Below are 22,951 nucleotides of genomic sequence, written 5' to 3'. Positions count from 1 at the left end.
CATTATTTTTCTCCCTCTTCTCCCCCCACCAGAAATGTGGTGCCTTTCATAAGTGCTGTAGCTCCTCGACTGTAAGAAAAAGACCATTAAACGTCTATAAACACCCCCCATCCGAAGCGTGCCGCTACCAAGTCTTTATTTGAAAGTTGTACTGCATTACCCCGGTGTAGAGAGGCTGTGGCTCTGACAGAAGGATTGGAGAAACGCACGTCAAGTATTTATAGCAATCGTTTGCAATGCGGGTAGTTCTCGGGACAGGGTTGTCCCCAGCGAGCCTGGTGACAGGAGATGCGGCAGCGCTGAGGGACTGTGTGCGTTCGCAGTGGTGGGCGAGAGCTGGCTGGGGACACGATTACTGGTGACAGCGGTGGCATCGTGTTGTCAGGAATCCTTTTGGGCCGTCAAGCTCCTTCCAGAGAAAACATAACAGATGATCAGCTCAGGCTCCTCTGGGCTTCATTCAGCAGCAGGAGCGCTGTGTGGTGAAGGATTAGAAATGTGGGGTGAAAGGAAGGACGCACAGCAGGCAGTGAAGGACAAAAGAGGAGAGGCAGGGCTGGAGGGCGAGAGGATGATCCCTCTCCACCGCTGGCTGTGGCACCCCAGTGTGTTCGTGAGGTTGTCTGCAAGAAGCTTCACAGTGTGCAGCTCTGTCCTGTGTGTTTGGAGGTGCGCTGGAAGTCCCCCTAGCCTGCATTACCTATTTTCTACTTCAGTTGGAAGCAGCCAAATTGCTGCCAAGGCTGAAATTTGTTGCTGCTCTCAAATGGATGGGGAGTCAGTTTGAAGGGACCGTTTAGAAGGGAGTCACAAATCACCTCAGCAGTATTCCATTTCACAGATTTATTTCTTCTGGTGAGTGAGATTCCAGTGAGGAATGGGTACTTGACAGGCTGGGAGTTTCATGATTTTTCTAAATGGCTTCATGGCTGCTTTTCCAATTTGGGAATACATGTGTGTGCGTGTGTTAGAATAAATGAAAATGTTTCTGTGATAAGTAGGTATAAGTGGAAAGACACTTTTCATGTGTTATCTAACCATATGTGAAAGGAAAAGAAATGAAAAAGTCGCCTTCTTGCATTGCTGTGCATCTCCTGATTCTGCTGATTCCTGTCTGCATTAGGACCACATGGGCAATTTCCCACTGTCACTTCTTTGTTCAGGCAGTCCCTGCTAAATATACTTGTTTTGATAAAACAAGAGCTGGGAAATGAAATTAATTAGCTGGTGCCTTCTGGAGAGGCAACTGGTGGTTTTTGTTTGTGTGAAAGGGACACGGGGGAGTGGTGGAGGGAGAGGTTCTTTTCCTGGCTTATTTCAATTATTGTGCACGTTATTTGGTTCCTCCTGACAAATTCATACGAAGCAACCTTTCTGCTCCACAGCTTTTTAGTTAAATAATTTGGAAGAGTAATGAGGAGGCAACACTGGTCTGCATGGAGCAGTCTGGGAAGGTGTATATTTTGCCCCACAAGCAGGATAGTAGGTCTACTATCTGCTACTGCCCTGTGGCCATTCTGCCTCTGACGTGGAAGGGATGGCTCCTAGGCACAAACAAAACCATTTTTTCAAAGTCTTTTAGCTCTCCCCAGTTTACCTCCTGCTTCCATCTGTCTTCTTTGTCAGCGTTACACCCTGGACGTGAAATCAAAGGCCAAACTCCTCTGAGAGCCAAGGGATTTGTCTGTTTAATTTAATCCGTCACGCCATGGAGTGGAAGCAAGACACGCTGCCCAAGCAGGCACTGCGTGTGCAAGGAGGCAACGTGCCTGACCAGTGCTCCTGGAGGTCCAGCCAGCACTGCCAACCGGAGTTCAAAGTCTGAGCTGCGTCGGTGCTGCCCAGTGTGCACGGTTGGTGTTCTGGCTGCTGCCACTTTGCTCTCTCTTAGGATGTAAAGTGAATGTTTGAACCGTGGATGTCCAGGAGTTAGCACGTATTACCTGCCATCCTAGTCCCTGCTTTTACATCCTCGGTGGAAACAGAGAGATTGCTGTTTGGGGAACCATTACTAGGAGAGGGCACGCCGGCCAAATGGGTTGAACATCAGCAAGAGTTGGAAATAATCCTGCCAATACTCAGAGTCAAAAGGAAGCCATCTGGCGAGCAGTGTCATCTTCCTGTTCAGAGCAGGGTGGAATGGAAGATGACCCAAGGTTTGTGCATTAACCTGGAGAGACCCGTGGTCAGCTGCTTCAGTGGCTGTACACCCCTGGGTAGCAAGAGCGGGGCGGAGGGGAAGTGATTTTTAGCTTGGATGCAGAAGTTTTACTGTAGTTCATGCACCGGTTTTCTCCTACGCAGGATTATCTGGCGGTTCTCTTTGAGTCAACTGCCACCACTTGAAGGTTCAAAAGTTTCCTTGTAGAGCTGCTCATGGGGTTTTTCAGATTACTACAGTTTAACTTTCTAGTGAAAAATGCGTTTACTCAGTAGCTGCCCTGCGTGCAGCAGTCTGTAGTGTTTTGGGATGGATGGTGGTCTGAAAGCATGAAGAAATTATGATTTATATTAGTGTTGTCTCCAGAGCGTCAGTGTGTGGATAGAGAGATTTTGTTCAGAACCCTTCAATTTCTCCAGTGTATATCATCATCTGTCATCAGTTACTTGGCCTGGCTTTAATCTGATATCACTTGAACTATAAAATGCTTTAAGACATTTGCCAGCCAGTCAGCTATTGAGCGTAGACAAGATAGATTTTTTTTTTTTTAAATTGTGTCATTTAATCATAAGAGTTGCCATGTTTAAAACTGGCAACAGGCACCATTTCACCAACAAAACACAAAGTTCAGGAAGTGTCTGGAACGAGGAACTTTTCCTTCCCATCCCTAGCCAAAAATATATGTTTCTTAGATGGATAATCAGATTGTCTGTCCAGCCTCGTGCTCTGATAGACACGCTCTGCGATGAACCTCGGCAATGCGGTGTTTGCTCTCTAGTGGCATTAGCACAGCTAGGAAAGGATGTGATTGCATCTAATCAGTGTAAATTAAGGTCCTCCTTATTGGAAAACATCCCAGTACACCTCATGCAGTCACTTCCATTTTCCTGGTCTTGATACCAGTGGGCTCTAGTTGTTTCAGTCTGTCTGGAGCCAGATGAATGTCTCATTGCTGTTCACTGTAAAGCAAAGATGACTGGCAAGAACAGGAATACAGGGCTTAAATAATTTATAGCTCCGTGCATGCATTTAAACACAAACTAGAAGAAAAGTAACTAAGACAGACTCCATTCTTGTTAAATCACCCTTCTGCAGCCTTAACTTTTCTGTGGCAGATGGAAGAAGATAACCATGACTATGTTTGCAGAAAACGCTGAAGTATTTATGTGACATGGCACGCGCACCCAGTAGCAACTTCCTTTCAACAAGGAACACAGATGAAAGCTGTCTGCAAATGTTATATGTAGATGAAATTCCAAATACCTCTTTAAATTCTAATTTTGCATGCAATAAAAGCTCCTGCTAGCAGATGGAAGTATTAGCCACGTTTGAGAAAGAATGCCGTCTGGGGCTGCTGATCACTCCTCGGCTGGCAGTGTCTCTGCCCTACAGAGGTAGCACGGAAGCCCTGCCACCTGACAGATCAGCCTCCAGAATTTGGAATATCTCATCCAAGGCAACTGTGAGCCTCCTGTTTTCCCTTGTGCAAAAGATGGAGGTGGATACCCAGCCATTTTGTGTAAAAAGGGATCCTAAGGGAAAAGCTATGTTAAATGATATAGGAAGAAAATAATTAAATAGTTCTGGATGACACTGCAAAAGAAAAGCAGCTTCCTCTCCTGAGACTGTGGGAGAGTGCTGTGATTTCACATGTCAGATTTGATGGGCTTTGCTCCCCTTCTGCCCAAATATGAATTCTGCCAGTATCGCAAACATTTAAAAGTCCTTCTCACGCTTACCAAATCCCCGGGTGGTTTAAATTGTTTTAGGATCCACTAAGTGTTTAAATAAGCAGGGTTGTCAGGGTGTGTAACGATAGGATGGAAAATGTCAGGGAAGGGTGTGAGCAACATACTGAAAGCAAATTACCCCTCCTCTTCAGTCTGTCACCAGTGGTGGAAAAATGTAAATAGTGTGTCCATGGACTGGGATTTTCAGGGGTCGCAGAAACCTAATGCCTTGCACTGCAAATCAGAGAGTTAAGGGGCAGGGGAAGATAATACATGTGTGTCTAAGGCAAACAAACAAGTAAAGCCCCTTGTTTATAACCAGTGCTGCATCCTGCTTGCCTCTCCTGATCAGTCTGTAGAGAAAATTGGCATTGGGTCGTTCAGGCTGATGGACTTGGAAAGGGGTAGGGCTGTTGAACTGCATCTGTGGCGGACAGCAGGCACCACTGCCCTGTGTTCACAGGCTGTCTCCCCTTTCGCAGCCCTCTGCCCAAAAGCTGTGGTTGCTGTGTGTTGCTTGGCCCAGGTCCCCCCGTCCTGTGCTAGGCCAGAGGGCTGATAGAAATCGCTGTGCTGAAGTGCGGCATCAGAGAGGGGATGCTTGGCAGCAGGCTCGCGGAGACCGGGCGTCTGCTCTTCCTCACAATTCATCTCGCTCTTCCTCGCTGCAAATGCAGGCGCTCCTTTGGCTGTTCATGAAGGGCCGGCAGCCCAGGGTCCAGACAGCGTTGAACACTGTGTCTGCGACGGATTCACAAGCTGTGGGGAAGGAAACGATCGGGCGGGTAAGTAACAGGCACACCGGGACGTCTGAGGGCTGGCTGGAAGCACCCTAAGCCGGAGCTCTGCGCTGGGCTGTGTGGTATTTGCAGTTGGAAGCGTGGGCTGTCGTCTTCTCTCCAGGTATTGCATTTTATAAATCCAGAGGTTCCTTTCTGCTGAACTGCAGGCTCTTTCCTCCATAGGGTGGCACTAATGTGGCCCTAACTTCTCTCCCCCTTACGCCCCCTCCTTTCTTGCCTCTCTCAGGCTTTTCTGGTTGATGGATTGTTTGGAGCACTGCAAACAGCACTGTTTACCAAGGAGATTTCCCAGAAGACCTCCGCAGTACTGTCTTTCCTGGCTTGCTATCCCCTCAGTTTTGCCTGTAGCCTCTACTAACCAACCTTTTCTGCTTTTTGGGAGTTACGATGTCAGCTGCCAGCCAGCGTGAAAAATCCTACTGCGGTTGCAACAGCAGAGCTGTAGATACAGCCTGCCTGACTACTAGCCCCTCCTTTTCCCAAAAAGCAAGCCCCAAACTGCTTGTCAATAAATTAATAGGTTAACATCAGATCTTTTAGGGTTTACTCGCTGTCACTAATGTTGATTGCTCTATGTGTAGTAGATCTGGGAAAGCCCTGCCTTTGGGCCTGTCTCCTCCCGTCTCAGCCTCTCTGAGCACCTCGTCGCAGGAGAACCAAGGCTTTGGTTAACTGGCACGGCTGCAGCTGGGATGTTTGTGCCCACGTGAAGGGAGTGCAGCTGCTCTTCCCCTGCCTGCTCTCTCTGAGCTCCTGGTGACTCAGTGGAAAGCATCCCGGATAAGAGCTGGGATGGAGGAGGAGGAGGACTGTGTGACAGGAGCTGCTCAGAGCAGCCCTGAGGACAGGGAGCCGCAGGTATAGAACACAAGGAGGCAGAGCAAGGGGAGGAGAGGATGGCTCTGAGGTTCTTTTGTGTTAGCAATTACCCATGCCTCCTGTGGCAACCAGGACAGAGATGCTGGAGGAATCCAGTCCTACTTGACTATAGGCAGAGGTGGCTTGGCTCAGCCGAGGAGCGTGAGCTCTGCTCCACCTTAACTCCCCAGGATCTGTCTGTTTGCTTCACTGCTGCAGGCACAAAGGAAAAAGGAGGGATCTGAAAAACTGGCAGAGGAAAACCTGGAGATAGGAAGAGGTTGGTTGCACGAGGACCTGTAGATAAGGGTGACCATGAAAGATTGGCTGTGCTTGGCCTGTAGCACTTATATCTCAGTCCACATCTTTGTTTTCTCTTGCTGGCCTGGACACTCTTCCCAAACATTTACCTCTGATGAAGTAGAAAGCCATCTGCCCTAGTACTGGTGTCATGCAAGCTTGCCCGTGTGTTCTAATCAGGCTGCACTTTTGGAAAACAAATGCATGTTTAACTATTCCTTACAGCAGGGCATCAGCAGCGGGGATGAGCCCAGAGGGGCTGGCTGCGATTAGCTGTGAGAAACTCAGCAGCACCACCAGTTTTATTCCGCTTTGGGAATGGGCTGTTCTCAAGGGCTCTGCCAGTTTTTCAGACCGAAACTCTTGTAAATATCTTTAACTCCTACTGTTGGAAAGTCTTCTCTCCACCTATCCTGCATTACTGCCACACAGCCCCTCTGTGAGAGATGGATACCTGCCTCACAGGGGTTGGGGATGCTCTGAAATGGCCTCAGGAAGGGCTGCCAGGGGGAGGATTTCCTGCTGTGGCTGACCGCTGGTAGCGGCAGGGTAGATGTCTCCCCCTCCTCACACAGTGCAGAGGTGCTTGATGTCAGCACAGAGGATCAAGAGGCAGGCTTGGGCTATCACATGCATAACCTTCACAGAGGTTACTCCTCTCAAACTTGCAGACTGAGGATTTTAAAATGAGGCAAAACCAGACTGGCTCTTGAGCTGCTGACACATCACTAGAACTTTATTAGCATGGGGGCTTCTGAGCAAGGCAGATCTCCCGGCAATGGCTCAGCCACCACCCACGCTGTGGTGTGTCCCTGGTGCCATTGTCATCTCTTATCTGTGAACCAGATCCTGGAGAGCCCCTGGCCTTGGCTCTCCTAGTCTGATGGCCCTTGGCCACGTACAGTTTTCAGCGTGTGGCCTGCTGGCTCTGGAAGGCTTTTTGGTCTCCCGTGAAGGTGTTTGAACTCTCAAGGAGGGCATCCAAGGGTTGAAGGAATTGCTACTAAGGTTTTTTTGTTGTTGTTTGGTTTTTTTTCTTTCCGCATGTGTTTTGTAATGTTTTCCAAATGTACATAATTTTTGGTCTCCAGCCTTGGGACAGAAGTGTGTGTGGAGGGGGACAGATCTCAGCGTTCTCACTCATCTCTGACCCATCTGTGACAAGCTCAGGACAGACGTGCTGCTCCCTACTGCAGATTTTTGCTTCTTTTGGCAAGGAAAGGGCTCCCTGCCCGCACCCTCCCCTCCCTGCTGTGGCTTGTTCCCCCCCGCCAGGGGAGCTTACCTTCCACCTTGGAGACAAACCCAAGGCTGCGCTTGAGGTCGGAGCAGATGGAGTGGAGGCACCAGCGGAACTTGGCGTCACAGCGGTATTTGTTGGCTCCGCAGGTGTCGTAACAGATGTCCAACTGGTTACAGCACTTGGTCATGGCAGGGATGCCCAAATCTAGCTGGGGAAAGAGAGAAAAGTAGTGTCCCTTGGCTGTGTCCTGGCTCTAACGGCTGCAACTGGGTGAGGCGTTGCAGAGCCCAGCTGGCTCTTTTCCAGAAGCTACCCCCGATCGCCGAGGCAGCAAGAGGGAACACATGCCTCTCCCTCACCATCTAAAGAGAGTGGAGACAGTAGTGCAGGTCCCATGCAGGATACAGCACATTCCCTTCTCTTCTCTCGGTCACGGGAGATTAACCTCCAGCCCCTCCACAACCATTTGCTAGTTCTTATTTGTCAGACCTCATTGGAGAGCTTCCTGTCCTTGCCAGCAGTGGCAAAGGCCCCTTTTTTGTTTCCTCCTTTTCGCACAACCTGGCAAGTCCTACTTCTTGGCCTAATAAATCTGCTAGAAGTGTTATTAATGCCTTATTTCTCAGAGAGGCCAAGGACAAGCACAGCTTGGTCAGGGGAGTTCTGGCTTGGAGGTAAACAGCAAGCTTAGCTAATAACCATGGGGGTGATGGGGCAGAAAGCCTGTCTCCCGGAGAGACTGGACTCATTAGTTTGTTATAAATTCTTCCTCTTTTTGGCCTTCCTCATATAATATTTAGGAGTTGAATTGCTTCTTCAGTGCGCTCAGCACTCAAGACTGCCTGCATAGGAGGAGGTACCGCAGAAATGCCCACAAGGCTTGCAATGAAATGTAGTTTAAGAAACTAATCTAACATGAAAAATGGGCTGTAAAGAGAGGGTTTTTCAGAGCGGGAATCTGCCTAATTGCTGCAGACCTCGTGGGCAGCAGTAATGCATGAGCTAAATAGTCATTCCTGCTCTTTGAGCCTCCTGGGAGCGCTTTTCCTGGTGATTCCAATGTGATTTCATTAATTGCCTTTCAGATAACAAGTGGGTGCAGTATTAAAGCCTGCAGGTTTATTTCAGTGCTTGGCAGAGGCTAAAAGCATGGGAGGGGACGACAGGCCACGTGTGGAGGATGCGTTCAAGTATTGCTGTTTGCTCGTTATCCTGTCTCTGAGCTGCCCAGCAATGAACATGCTCCCCGTCCTGTCGCAAGGGATTGTTCAGGACGTTGATAAAAATACACTTCTCCACACTGGTGCTCTGCTTGGCCAGGTACCCCCTTTTCTTCTTCTAGTACTAACCTGCTCAGGAAACTTTCTCTCACAGAGCAGCGAGCCAGTCCTTCGTAAACGTAACTCCTGTCTACGTGATTCCTGTTTTTGCTGCCACCAGCAGTTGAGATCTTAATGCCTCCCTGACTGACAGTAAGTTAGGCAGTGCTCAGACTGACATGTTCGCCTTGCTTGCCATCGGCAGGCAGCCACGTCTTTTGGCAGTCCCAGGCAGATAGCTTGTCCCCTCAAACCATACCACATAAGTGATATTTCCTCCCTTTTCCAGAGCTCTGGCTTCAGCTGTGAAGAGAAGCCATCACACAGTCAGTGCATAGCACAGCTAAGCCTTTTCCCTCCCCAATATTATTAGCTGGTTACTGTGATTTGAGAATTCCATCATTTGGGAGTGGTGGGTGTGGCAGTACATACACTTTCGGGTACCTTGAGCCCCAGAAAATAGGAGCTACAGCCGTTGGGTTCTTGGGGTTTGTAGTGAGGTCGTGGCATTGGAGCCTTCCCTGAGAAAGAAAGGAAAAATGTTAGGAAAGCTGATCTTCCCAAGTGTAGCACCAAAAAGCAAGGAGTGTCAGGCATCTCCCCTCCAGTCTGCATCTCCAAACACATCGTTCTCCTCCAGGAGATGCAGGGAGTGAAGGATGGGTGCTAGAGCTGGCTGAGACGCTGGCCCTGTGCTCAGATCAGCTCTGTCAAGGCTCCAGAGCCTGACTTAGCTCATACCCGCTCTGGCATGGCCACTGAAGCACTGTGTTGTGTGTGAACTGGGTCCTCAGCACTACTTAAATGTTTAAACTGGTCTGAGTCCAGTCCCTAGGTCTGGGACTCTCCCCAGCTCCTACAAATGGGCAAGTCCCTCTTTGCAGTGTGGGGTTTTGGCAGTTGAGCCACCCTCCATGCTAGACCTAGTGCCTCAGACCTCCCAAATCTCATAGGAGGTTTTTCACGTGCTCCCTGAGAGCTCTGCACAGCTGGGATCACCCAGATGTGGTTTTAACTCCTTCAAGAAACTACTAGCTCAGCTACTGGCTTAGCGAGGGGATCTCTTTCCATCCCCAGTTCACTCTCAGAGTGTCAGTGAGATGCAGATCTCTGCAAAATTGTGCTAGACCTTGCGTGTCTGATCTTGCTCTGAGTTAGGAGGTTGTCTTGGTCTCTTTTCTGCATGTGGTGAGGCACTGTCACATTTTGCAAATAGTTGCTATCCCTTTATCTCTGCCTTCCCTTAGTATGCTTCTTAATGTGCATAGAGGAGCAAGAATTTCCTCCGTGAATAATTATTTACCCAATGTAGAAAGAGTCCAGCAGACAATCAGCTAACAGAAGATTCAGCAGCAGTTGAATCTGTCTGACTTTGCTGTGAAGGTGTACAAGTCCTCCTGTCTGCCTGCCAGCCCATCCTGGGGCTTCACGGATGGCTGACAGGGTGCTGTGGGTGCGAGGGGTGAGCACCCAGCATTGGGGTGGAAACTGTCTGTGTCGAAAGCAGATGTTTCCTGCCCTGTCTCATCCTCTTTCTCTCATCCCTACCTCAGCCCCCATCTCCTCGACCCCGCCGTGCAAGGAGCATGTTCAAAGGTGGGAGAGGATTCACCCTGGAGAAGCTGTGGAGACGCCCCTCCTGGAGTCAGGTTTCTCGGTACTGTCCCTTGATGTGTGTTCAGTGCCTGTTCTGTTTCTGTCCCAGCTGGGTTTATAAAAGGGAGATCTCAAATGCAGAGTGAAGTGTTAAAACAAGACATTTGAACCCTGCTCTGGGAAAACTTTGCATGCTCCGATGAAAACATGTGTGAGCTGAGCCTTCTGTAAGTCAATCACCTCTAGGGTTAAGTTTCTGCTTCCCTGAGCACTGCTAGACAATTTATATAGACATAAACCAGATCTAATTTAGCCCTTCAAGCAGGGTTGGGTTCTTTTAAACTCTATTTTCACTGTTTTTTTCTTGTCAGCACTGATAATTATTTAAGACGCTTTGCCCTTTTTTCTGTCAAGGTACCTAAAATACCAGTGGTTAATATAGCCATAAATCTGTTGTGTTCTTGAGAAGACCTCGCAGCCAAATGCCTCAAAAGGTTTTACACAGAAACATTCCCAGCACCTTCTAAATTAAAAATTGCCAGTGCGGTTTTGTTTGAACAACAGATTTGCAACAAATAACCAACAAACTGAAATCCTGTCCAGCTGTGAGACGCCAGTAGCCAATTTTGTCCAACCCTACCGAAATGCATCATGCACCAAGGATTTAGCTGTCTGCAAGCCAAGACAAAGCTCCGTAGTTGAAGCTCCCACCAGGTGATGGCATTTGCAGGGGGAGGTATTTCTCAGTACAGCAGTTACTACTGTGTTTCCACCTTTTTGGCCCCTTTTGAATGGGTCAGATCTGCTTCATGCTCCAGATGTAATTTTCTAGTGCAGAAAGCGTTGTTATTTTGAGCACGTAAAGCTGAGTTAACAGTAGACAAAGAGCACAAATCAGTGGGTTGCAGCACACCATTATTATAGGATTATCTTTGCACCAAAACATTATTCAAGTCCGCTGAGGTACGCTGACGTGAGGTACCTTCTGAGTTCACAACACATTGCACGTTATGCTATTTTGGTGGTTATGTTATAGAGAGAAGGAATAATGTCTGTATATGGGCTGAATCTATAACCCAAGGCTCCCAAACTATATAATGAGAGGAGGGCTGCACCCGGGTCTCAGTGCAATTCACAGCCTGGTTGCTCTTTTGGAAGGGAATGAGAATTGGGACTCAGAATTCACATGTTCCTGAACTGAGGTAGGAGGCAGAGGAAAGTTCAGAATCCAAGGTGGATTTTTCAGCATAGAGTCAAATTTTAATGACTTGCTTGTAATACTGATGATAAGTTATGTTCCTGCAGCACGTTGTCAATTAACGGGATAAGGTGGCAAGTCAGAGTGGGAGTGAGACTGGGGATATGGAGATAACTGTGTTGCCAGAGAAAACCTTCCATTAAGCTGAAGTTACAGCTATTATAATGTCTTAGAAAGTCGTCCTGAGAAAAAAAAATCTCACATGAGAACTGTGGTGATCAACAAAACACTGAACTGCCTTCAAGATGAGCCCTTGTAGGAAACCTGCCCCGCTCCTCTCTGAAAAACAAAGCTTAATAATTTGTGAAGTGCTCCTGTGTGAACGTATTATTCTCAGCGAGATAAAAGTCCAAGATGTCACAATTAACCTCTCTCCTGTATCTTGTTTTCTAGCTAACAGGAAAACAAAAGCAAAACAGAAATAATAGGCGTTCCTGACTGTGTGAGTGCTCTCAGTGACTCAACTCAGTGCTCTCGTTATCATTTATTGCTTGCCCATCCTTATAGCTGCATCTGTGAGGGGGGAAGGGACTTGGTGGGTCACACCAGCTTTGTCGCTGGCTGTGTTTCACCAGGGGCCCATCGTGGGCTGCCTCTTGCTGGGGAGAGATGCCAGAGGACAGCAAGCACAGCAGGACCGTGCCGGGGAGCGATGCTGATGTGTAGAAGCACATGTTGGCATGGCCTCAGAGGAGAACTGAAGTTGAGTTTCTAAAGGGAAGCGAGTTTCCCTGATGCTTTTTAATATCTCCAGGCTGTTGTAGCTATGCCAAGAGACTGGAAAACAGCCAGCTGGCCGGAGCAGCTGCTGGCGATGCAGGAGGTCTCAGACACTGCAGTACTGGCACGCCGGCAGGCAGAAGCGAATAGATGGTCTTGGGGCTCCTTGTTGTTTTGAGTGGTCTATTGTTATTTCTCTGCCCCAGGCGAGCAGTGTTGGAGAGCCTGACTTTAAAGGCTCTTTTCCCACAGCCTCCTCGTCTTAAGCCCCTTGGGACGAAATGCTGGGCTAAACATTGAAGGTCCTGCCTGCCCAGACAGCTGAAGGAAGTTATCGAGGGATTTACTCCCACTTCAGGTTGTTTCCCACCCTGAGATGCCCAGAGAAATTTTGTGAGGAGGAGGAGATATTTGCCAGTAAATGCTAGTGTAACCCCAATGTCCTGATTTAAGGGAGTAATCCATCAAGCTGTTTGTTTTCAGACCTCGCTAGCTGCTGAAAAATCAAGAGGAGAGTCTTACAGCCAGAACAGCCAAGTGCTATGTGCTCAGCTGAAGATGGATGTGGCAATCACAGGTGAGTCCTGACTATTACCGGTGTCTCTTGGCTGAAAGGAAAGAATGTAGAAGGCATAATTTTTGCTTCATGCCTGGGGAAAAAGTAATTAGGCCCTGATTCAGCAGGAATATGGTCAAAATGGTTTGTGTTCATTCTTCTGGGCACAGACTGGGTCTCACTGGTTTGGGATTGTCCCTGCATCCCCTCCACTTGCAGTTTGCAATGTCTGTGCTAGAGACCATCACAGACAAATGGTCCGGGAAGGGTCCAGCAAGACCCTTGGAGGCACATGGGCAGCGTTTCAGTAATTTCCTCCTCAGCCAATGAGATTGATGAGTTGTTCAGCAGGGGATGAGAACAGGGCTAATGATGTGCTTGTTTGTTTCCTTTCCAGGTAAAACATTTCTCCAAAAAGATGCAGGATGCTTTGAGGGAGCAGGCAGGCATTTGTGCTTCTCTGTGGAGATGTGTTTCTCCCAGCCCAGAGCGCAGGGACAGGGGCAGGGAGAGCCCTCGCCTCGGGATGTGCCCAAGAGCGACGACTTCTCCAGGACTTGGTGAGTCCTGAGACTCCCTGAAACGAGCTCTGAATATCAGCCTTCCCAAACCTTGCCTCAGGTACGCTGCAGTCCCAGCCACCTTAGGCTCACTACCAGGGCTTCCAGTCACTGCATTAAGGAGGGCAAGTCCCTTTCTGCTCTGAATTTGGAGCGCAGGGTGGCCCTAAAGGGAAGTTGTCACACATGGTGTGGGGCTGCTGCACCGTGGGCCTGGGGACAGGCTGCCTGGTGGGCAAAGGGCATGCAGACTGAGACTGGGATCTCTCCAAAGCGTGGGGCCTGTGTCTGTGAAAACCAGTGCTCAGGGAGGGGTTGAAATTGCGTCTGTGTACACAAGCATCTTGCCCAGGCAGTCACTAGGGAGGTGGGATAAAGCAGGGGGGAAGAGGGCTTACGGGAAGTTGTGGATGGGCAAGCTGAGGTGACAGAGTACAGTTGTGAGGACAGTTGTAGGAGGCTGGGGAGAGAACACAGTCTGTAGGAAACCTCCTCGCTGTTCCCAAACAGGTTGTTTCAGCAGGTACCTCTGCGTGCCCAGTCCTCTGCCCTGCCTGCATTCCTCCTGCCCTGGTCTCCCTGAGATGTCACCCCCTTTGTCCTGCCCCCAGGACAAACCAAACTATTCCTTTTTTGGGTAAATCACTCTAAAGTCCAAGGCAAGCGGCGGCTGCCTCATTCCGCCTTGAGTACTAAAGGTTCCTCCATGGTGACAGCAGGTCTCATTTACCTTCCTGTTATCTCCCCTCCTCCAGCCCACATTATTAGCCAACTGCTGAATAATGACACTCCGAAGGTTGCTGAGATTAGGGCCACTGGCAATACTAACACCCCCGTCTGAGTCAGGTCTGCACAAGCTGCTCGTCCTTCCCTCCGGAGCCTCACTGCCTGCCCTGCTCCTCCTCTCCAGGGGTCTGGGTAACCACGGGCAGCCTGGTTACCTGTATGCCCTTCCTGTAAAACCTGTGGCCTCTCCTCTTGTCCCCTCGCACACAGCACAGTGGCTGTTCTTGGTGAGAGGAAAAGCTGAGGGTTCGGTGTCCCTGTGCTGGCACTAGCAGAGAAGCTGTGACACTCTGCGGTGACTTTTCTGTGCCGCCATAGCAGGGGTCAGGTCGTGGGGTAGGAGCTGGTTGTGGCCTTGGGGAAGGAGAGTGCTGCGAGTTTCCGTGTGAGAGGGGAAGAGGGGAAAGGGCAAAGAGAGAGGAGCCCGCAGGACTGAGGTTCACTTACCATATCGACATCTGTACTGACAAACGCCGTTTTTTCCCCCAAGCAGTTCCAAGAAGGAGTCGAAGTAACTGTTAACTGTTTCGAAGCTGTCTCGGATGGCCCCGATGCCCCACTCTGAATAGGAAGACTCTGCTTGGGGAGCTTGGTGGACCGTGTTCTCCTGGGTTGTTTCCTCGGTGCATTGCCCTAAGCCCAGGGTCAGCCACAGAACTGCTGCCTCGAAAAGCAGCCGCATGCTGCAGTCCAGATCCAGGCCCTGGAGCCCTCGTCCAGACAGATGTGCAGGCAGGGAGGAGTGGGAGCGAGCTGCTGTGTGTAGCAGGCAGGTGAGTACCCCTCTCCCCTGGACTTTAAACACTGCCGAGGAAGCCGGCGTGAGGTCACTGCAATCAGAGAGCAAAGTGCACCATGGAGTTTTGGACCAAGTTCATCTCGCAAGAGAAACACCGGGGTTTGAGTTTGCACAATCCCACTGAAACAGGCTCAGCCCCTGTGGCACCAGGGCTTCAGCTTCCCTGGAAGGGACCTCTCCCTGCGGTGCTGAGCGGGGTCTGTCTGCCCGGGTTGCGGCACACGGGAGACCCTCTGCACTGAGGCACTGGGAGATGAAGAGTATCACTTTGTCCAAAATTTCTGCTGTTCAGGCAATGGGAGTAATAGATCAGCAGCAGACTGAGGAGCACCCCTCGCCTTTTTCCTAGGGCACGTAACGGGGTGGACCTAGCAAAACCTGTGGGACCGCAGGGCTGACATGCTTGTCGTGTGGAGGGGCTTTCCATGCCTGCACGCCCAGAACAAGCTGCCTTGCGGGAGCACGCCCAGGGCAGAAAAAGGTGCCAGAGCACGCTGTGTCCTGCTCTGCTGTGGCTAAAGGGTGCTGCTGGGCCTTGCAGGGGTTGATCCAGCAGCTGGGAGTAGTTTGGGTTTAGAAATGCTGCACTGGGGCAATCCCTTAGCATGTCCCCTCCAGTTACAGGATCAATGATGTATTTACCTTTGATATGGGACTCCTGGAGGCTGATGTTAGATGGCTGGTTGTTACAGCTCTGCGTAACGCCAGCGTTGCTGAATTAAACATGTAGCATAGGTGGCCCAGAGCGAGGCAGGGCTGGCACCAAAACCCTGGTCAGGGCTTCTGGGGGAGCTGCAGGTCCTGGCTCTGGGGTGGGACTGGCCAGCCAGGCCCTAGGGGCCTGCACAGCCAGTGGAGGTTTCAGAGAAGTTACTCATTAAAAGAAAACAACCAAATGAACACCAACAGCAAAAGACAGTGCAAACCACTGATAAAAATTCGGGAAGGGACACGGTGTGGGAAGGCTCCGGCTGCTCTCGGAAAGCTGCTCGGGTGTGTCCCAGCACAGCGCTGCCTCTCGGAAACAGCCGCTCGCTCCGCAGATGGGCTGGTCTCTGTGGACTCCAGCGCCCACCTGCAGCAGCCACTTCTGTCTGAGGGGCCAGGCTGCTGAGTGGAGACTCTCCAGAGGGCAAGGAGGAGGCGGGCAGTGGGTCTGGCAAACAGAAGTGCGAATTGTGACATTTTACTGTTTTTCAGGAGACTTGACCCCACTGCACTGTTACTTCCGAAGTGCCAGAGCCCTGCGGCACCTGCCTGCGTGTTTCTGCATACGGCTGTGTGTTATGTGCTTCAGACGTGTGATGAGGAGGAGGGACCACAGCCAAGTCTTGGTTTCTCAGGTAAGTCAGAGAAATGGGAAAGAGAAGCCAAACAAGCTGGTTAGTCCCTTTCCTGTGAAATGGTGCGGAGCTGGAGACAGCTGCTACCTTCTTGTTGTCTCTATTCTGGTGCCCGCCGCTGACCACGTTCAGGCTCAGTGCCCCCCAGAAAGGAGGTGTGAGGGTGCCTCAGGTCAGCAGCCAGAGGCGACGCGGTTGTACAGCCACTGCCCATACCTGCGTGGTGCCTCCCTGAACACTGTTCCATCACCTGAGCTGCGCACCACTGTCCTTAGCCCATGGGAGGAAGCTTGGCTGAGTTACTGGATGAGAGCACATATAAAGTGTGCAGGAGGTCCCGAGGGAACCTCAAACCAGCTTTGTCTTCTGGGGGATGAACCCAAGGAGAGAGGCAGAGAGCATTGGGAAGGAAGGTTGGCAGTGGCCAAGCTGCAGATGAGGAGGGGGAGCACTGTAATGCCTGGTGAGAAATTAGGGTGACGTTTTGGGTTGAGCTAGAGGTGCCAGGCTGCTACTAGATGGTCCATTCCCTGGAGCCTGGGAACCAGCAAGTCCCTGCCTCTAGCGAGCCTTTCTTGAACAGGGTGTCATCACTGGCACGAAGCAGTGGGGACACTCGTGAAGTGAGGACTCCTCTGCAGGAGCACTTCGCAGGGCAGGGCTGGAGAGCTTGGGCCTGTCCTGCTGTTCAGACTGTGCTGGGGACTGCTCTGTCAGTCCTGGGTGGAAATAGGCCGCTGTCCCTGGAATTTGCTGTCAAGGAGCCCCAGTGAAGGGAAAACCCAGATCAACAGTCCCACGCTGTGTCTTACACCGAGCAGAGCTGTTCATGTCTCTGTTGGCTCAATCACTGCCCTGCACGACACGCCGGTTTGCAGTCCTAGTGCTCCCCGCCCTTAGAAACGGCCTGGCAGAAGTTAATGTAAGAAAGAGCAAAATAGCTATTCAGAAATAGCTTGGAAACATTGTGGAGAGCCCCTGGGTGGCTGTGCTTGGTGCCGTGCTTTTATGTGGAGCCTTTTAGGGTTGCTTTGGAGGCAATTCCAGAGCTTTCTTCGTCATCCCTTAGTCCCTGGTGGCTGATCCATGTGCTGCTGAATGCAAACAGAGAGGGGGGAAAATGCTGGGAGGATGCAAACCGCAGTGCCTGTGGCATGAGCTGTTCATGCCGTGCCAGGACGTGTGGACTGGAGGGGGCGGCTCTGGCCAGAGCGTGGAGCTTGGGCTGTTTGCAAAATCAGTCGGAATTAGGAAAGGTGAACGAGGCAGGGAGGGGCGGCTGGCGAAGTGCAGAGCCTGGAAAAAAAGGAGTCGGAAACTCCTGCTAGTTTGTCACTTGTTGTTCCGAAGCAAAAGTTTGTGAATAAAAAAGCAGTCCAACTGCTTTCCCAAAACGTGGCAGCCCCTTTGCCCTGCCCTGGGGATGAGCCACTCTCCTTCCTTTCTCCTGCTTCCTTCCACCCCTCCCCACATCAGTCTCCCAAGATGTTTTCAGTCCAGCTGCAAATAGCTTGGTTGCACCCAAACTTCAAGATCTGAAGAGCAGGAAAAATGCAGGATTGAGTAAAACTAACAAACGCCACACAACACCTCCCCACATACACAGTCATCTCCAGGAATTGCTGCTCAGGCCCAGCAGCTGCAGAACTGAGGACTTCCTGAGATGGATGTGGACAGCAGGTACCTGGCAGGTTGTCTGACCGACTGTGGATGCAAATGCCCTCTCCCTGTGCCAATTTTTCTCTCTCTAAAGATTTGAGAGATTCAGATGTTGTTTGCCACAGTGGTGAACTCTGACAACTGGTTTCTGAACCTCGTCTTGACCTCAGGATAAGCAGTTCCTGACTCCATGCATTCATTTCTGACTCTGTAATGCTTAAATATAGAGCAGCCCTGGGGCTGTGATGAGTCACTGGCTCCTGATGACACTCTCAGACTGTTGGCAGTGTGCTCCTGTCAAACGGGAGGTAGAGCTGACTGCACCGGGCAGACACCGGGCCCGCAGCAGTGCGGCTGGACGTGTGTGCTCGTGTCCCCCCACGCTAACGGGAGTGAATCCTGTCCTGGATGAAGCTGGAAACCCTCTTGGCTTCGCGTTACCAGCCACGCCAAAGCAAATGCTGATCCTTGCATCCTGGGCTCGGCTCCTGGGAGGGAAGCGTGGGGGCTGGTCCAGCTCCTTTTGTGCATTTCTTTTCCAGAGCGCAGTCGCAGGCAGAGACGTGGTCATGTGCTTCGCCAGGACCCTTCCCTGCGTGTTCTGCTGGGGACATGGGGGAGGACAGAGGGTTGAGGGACTGAGCTCTTTTTCTATCAGTTCTGGCCAGCTCGGTGAGTTGCTGGTTGATGTTTAAGCACGGCCTGAGCAGGGGGAATAGGCAGCTTGTGGTTAAGGTTAGAGTAATCGGTGGTTGGTTCAAAGCCTGGTTTGGGAGCCAGATGAGTCACTGCTTATCGGAATGAGAAATGTAGCTCGATGACGAAATGACCAAGTCCCTCACCATCAGGTCAGAGTCCAGCAGCTGGAGGAGTATGGGTGGGTTGTTAAGAGACCCTCTCCCTCAGGGGGGCTGTGCTCAAGTCTCTGGTCTGGTCCCGTCTCTTCAGGAAGCCCTGGGCACATCACTTCAGCCTTGTGCTGCCTTCCCCCCTCCACAGGTGCTGATACTGTCAGACCCTTTCCTTTCTCTTCATCCCGTCCTGCCCTGTGGCCATTCACAGGCTTTTTTCCCTATCCCTGACCCTACCTTGCCTTGTTTAGCTGCAACCATTTGAAGGAATGGCCTCAAGTTTCGCCAGGGAAGGTTTAGGCTATTAGGAAGTATTTCTTTCCAGAAGGGGTTGTTGGGCATTGGAATGGGCTGCCCAGGGCAGGGGTGGAGTCCCCACCCCTGGAGGGGTTTAAGAGTCGGGTTGTCCCAGCACTGAGGGATCTGGTGGAGTTGGGAACTGTCAGTGTGAGGTTCATGGTTGGACTGGAGGGTCTACAAGGTCTTTTCTAACCTTGATGATTCTGTGAACTGCTGCAGCTTGTACCCAGGTGGAGTTCTTCCCAAGGTCATGGTTGTGCTGTAGGTGCAGCTGTGCTGGAAGAGCCCCCGATACCCAGGTGGGATGGTGGGGAGCCACAGTGCATGAGTACCGGTCAGGGGTAGCACAGGGCTGAACCACAATCCTTCCCTTGCTCCCTGGGAGGGGGCAAAGGCCACCTAGGCCCCCCCCAAATCCTGGGCAGGTGCCCTAGGCCACAAGCAGAAGGCAGGGCAGCCCCCCTCTCATCTCAGAAGGGCAGGCTGGGAGCTGCATCGCACCCCATGAGGCCTCTGTGCCACTGGCTTGGTCATAGCAGCTTGGTGGCCCGGCTGCCAGCACGGGCCTCACACCTACTCACAAAGGGGCAGCCCCACTTTGGCCATTCCAAGCCTGGGGCAAGGAAGCGGTGCCCCCAGGCCAGGTGGCTGCAAGGCAGCCCCCAAAAACCCCAAAAAACTCAGAGGGTTGGTATAAGGACAGAGCCATCCAGCTACTCTCGTTCTGCTGGCATTGGCCCACCTTGCCAAGAGGGGCTCGGCAGCAGTTTGGCAGCATGCACGGAGGAGATGGGGATGGAATCAATTCGTGTTTCCAAAATAAAAAAAAAAAATGCTGGTGCACTTTAGACTTATTTCCTGTTCCGTGGCTGCCAAATCTGCAAACTGTGCCTGTGGGCTGCAGGGGGAAGGGCAGGCAGTTCCCTACCTGCAAGCCAAGGCTCTATCATTCAGCAGTGCAAGGCTCTGTTCCACAGGCAAAAGGATCAAGGCCTCTAACCAGCCCTTGCTGGGTTTTTTTGCAGGTTCCTGATGAGCACAAATTAAGCAGGAGCTCCACTGTTTTGAAAGAGCAAAGCTCAGGAAGAGCTGTAGTGTATAAACTGTAGCTTTAATTATGGAGGACTTCTCCTGACTGTCCTACAGCAGTCTGTCCCCTCTCCTGCCCCTGGCAGCTGTGTCGCAGGATAGGCTGATCTTTCTTCCCTTCCCTGGAACTATGCAGAATAACTGGTTGTTTGACCTTTTGGCTTCAGGAAATGGAAGTACTTGTCATCCCTGGAAAAGGGTCTCTCAGCAGCTGACCCTTTGCTGTGTCTGTTTTGAGTTTCAAGCCAGGAGCTCGTGCGGTTCCCCCATTGCTATTAAATCCCACACCAGCTACTGCCATAAATCAACGCAGCAGGGAGACAAGGGGGCTGAGCCACCTTCCTTCCCAAGAGCACTTCAGCTCTTTTTCCTCAATTTTTGCTCACATACTTTCAGCCCGCCATTATCTACCCTCCCCTTTTGCAGTCCATTAGTGCTGTGTCTTTCCAACCAAGACACAAAGTTCAGGTCTGAGAACATGTTTAATTTGTGGTGTAAGCATCTTCTGCACCTGCCTGCCCAGATTATGAAGTGAAACAAATGAGCTCAATTTCCAGGAAACACATACAGCGATAAAAATCTGTGTGATCAGATTTACAACAGCCACATAAGAGGAGAGTTTGATGTGGAGGATTTTTCACTGCTAACAGCAGTGGCTTTTATTTTAAGCCCGGTTTTTGTACATTAAAAATTTTATTACAAAAAAATTTAACAGTAAGGCAGTTTCTCAATTGTCAGTCACTGTGAGCCAAACAGTTTTCAATCACCTTTAATACAAAACTAGATTCACAGAGGAGCCACGCTCTTGATCCAAAAGCCCTTTGAGAAATTAAGGGGTAAGGCAGAAAGCAGCAGCACCTGTGTAATCCCTTACACATTCAGTGTTAGGTGCATGAACACTACTGCAGTGGAGAAAGAGGAAACATGGATTGTCTGCAGTTTAAGAAAATAAGCTCACCCTTTCTCTTCTAATAACCTGGAACGTTTCGGTCTGATGTGCCTCAGCAAATGAGTTTTAGTTTTGAGGGATTATTTTTTTTTTTTTTAAACCAAGTGAAATTTTCCACTGTCAAAAGACAAACGATTTTTCCTCCCGCAAAAATTGCAAGTCATTGAGTAGTTCACGCCTTTAAAAAGTTATGCCGTGGACCATTTTTACTTCCCAAGCAACGCCTCTTAGAGACTGTTCTTAAAATGCTGTTTAACACTGGAAGTACTTGACCGTAGCTGGGGTGAGGGAGGTAACTGTTTAGCAAACTTGCCCAGACATTCCACAGTTCTCTCAAGCTTGTCATTCATCTTTTGGTGTTGGTTCAACAGAGATGGGAAAAAACCACCCCACTGTGTTTAATATACAAACCTGTGATTTCTCCTTGCTTCAACCCTTCCTTTCTGTAAGAGACCATAGTGTTTTCTTCCACTATGGCAGTACCTAAAGCAGTCACCAAAGCTTTTTATTCAGTATTTCTCTTTAACCTTACATAAATTCTACAATTTTTAGCTTTTAATTATTGTGTTAAGTCAGTCCTCTGGTCGCTTTAGAAAAAGCAGCTTTTCTGTAATAGCAAAACCAGATGCTGTTTTCTACACGTGTGTTCATGGGGCAATACACTGATTTCTTTTTGTGCTTGTTAACTGTGCAGGATTGGCTTTTCTAACAGCATTTATAGATGCCTCAGAGCTACTGAGCAAAACTCTGTGCCCCACGGGTAAGGCCTCTACCACCACATCGTTTGTTGTGTTCTTTTACTGGCAGGAAAGTGGCAGGACTTACCTGCAGCCATGGTTACCTTTTTTTGGAGCTTAAGAAAGTAAAAAAAGATGCGGAAGAGAAAAACATGGACAGAAATAGAGATGAATGACACCATGTGAACTCAGGTAAGTAGAAACATTATGGGTGTTCTTTTTAATTACAATCTAGTGATCAAAAATATGCTCTGATAACCCATTTCTTTGGTGAATCTATTTATATGAGATACTGCTCTTATATACCAGCTAGTTTGAACAAATGAGCAGTACAGATGTGAGGTGGAACTATTTCTGGTTTTTCTTTTTATTTGTTTTCTTAAGTAAGTGCTGGATGGACTTTGTTTCCCATCTGCCAAAAGCACAGGCAAAATGCAAGAAGGTGCAGGGCTAAGGATAAACAGTTACGTAGGTCCCGTTGCTAACAGGCTCAGTAGAAATTTAACAATGCATTTTCCAGCAAAGATTTTAAAGTGTCTTCAGAAAGTACGCAGTTTCTCAAACTATAGTACCTTAAACTGCATTCTCAGTATTCCAGAGGTATTTCTAACATGTCAACAGTTGGTTTAATCTACATTTTGGCTCAATTTTCAAGATTTTGAGGCAGAAAGTCCAATTAACTAAAATTGGAATTTTTTCCTTGGTAAAGACTTCAGGCTTGACCCCTAAATCAGTAAAACCATCATCATCCAGAAAAATCAGACTGTTCAGCTAGAGTCTGGTGCAGCTCAGTTTGACTCTTGTCCTTGTGCTAGTAGAATATTTAGACATTTTGCTAGAAATCCTGCTGCTGAAGAGAACCAGCTCTCTCCCCACCCTGCTTGGCTCTTCCTGTGCTGGGGGGCAGCGGGACAGCTGTTACTCCACCCGCAGGAATCTGACGAGCGGAACAAAAGTTCAACAGCTACAGCAGCCACAGTCTCATCTCCCTCAGAGGTTTCCACTTCATCTCAGTGTAAGGATGACTCGTCACAAACTAAGGTCCCTCAAAGTCACTGCAAGTGAGTTCTTGCAGTGAGGGCACCGCTGACTTTGGGACACCTTTTCTGTGTGGGTGGCGTGAATCAGAACGGCTCCGGCCCTGGCTCGTGGGACGAGCAGCAGTGACGTGAGCACCAGAGGCTCTGGAGGAGGCCCCTGCCCTGTGCTTCCTCGCTCACGAGTGCTCAGGAGAGGGGAGGCAGCACCAGGGGAGCAACACCAAACCAGCCAGAGCAGGCACCTTCTCCAGCACCCGGTGTAAACAGTCACCCTGGGACTAAAGGCATGTCACT

At 50.0% G+C, this 22,951-nt stretch overlaps 1 protein-coding gene across 2 annotated transcripts; it reads right to left on the bottom strand.

Annotated features, from left to right (window-relative positions):
* Positions 1–92: 92 nt before the first annotated feature.
* Positions 93–14,658, bottom strand: PLA2G12B (phospholipase A2 group XIIB). Of its 2 annotated transcripts, none has more exons than XM_074874192.1 (4): positions 14,338–14,658; positions 8,847–8,935; positions 7,138–7,303; positions 93–4,650 (listed from the first exon to the last, which is right to left on the bottom strand). In XM_074874192.1, exons 1-4 carry the CDS (start codon positions 14,570–14,572, stop codon positions 4,532–4,534), a joined length of 609 nt encoding a protein of 202 aa, XP_074730293.1. In that variant the 5' UTR covers positions 14,573–14,658; the 3' UTR covers positions 93–4,531. The 2 variants fall into 2 exon arrangements, with proteins under 2 accessions (XP_074730293.1, XP_074730294.1); XM_074874193.1 differs by having other exon boundaries at positions 8,859–8,935.
* Positions 14,659–22,951: the final 8,293 nt, after the last annotated feature.

The sequence above is a fragment of the Strix uralensis genome, chromosome 7 (genome assembly GCF_047716275.1).
Source record: "Strix uralensis isolate ZFMK-TIS-50842 chromosome 7, bStrUra1, whole genome shotgun sequence".
NCBI lineage: Eukaryota > Metazoa > Chordata > Aves > Strigiformes > Strigidae > Strix > Strix uralensis.
This window is presented reverse-complemented; position numbering and strand designations above follow the sequence as displayed.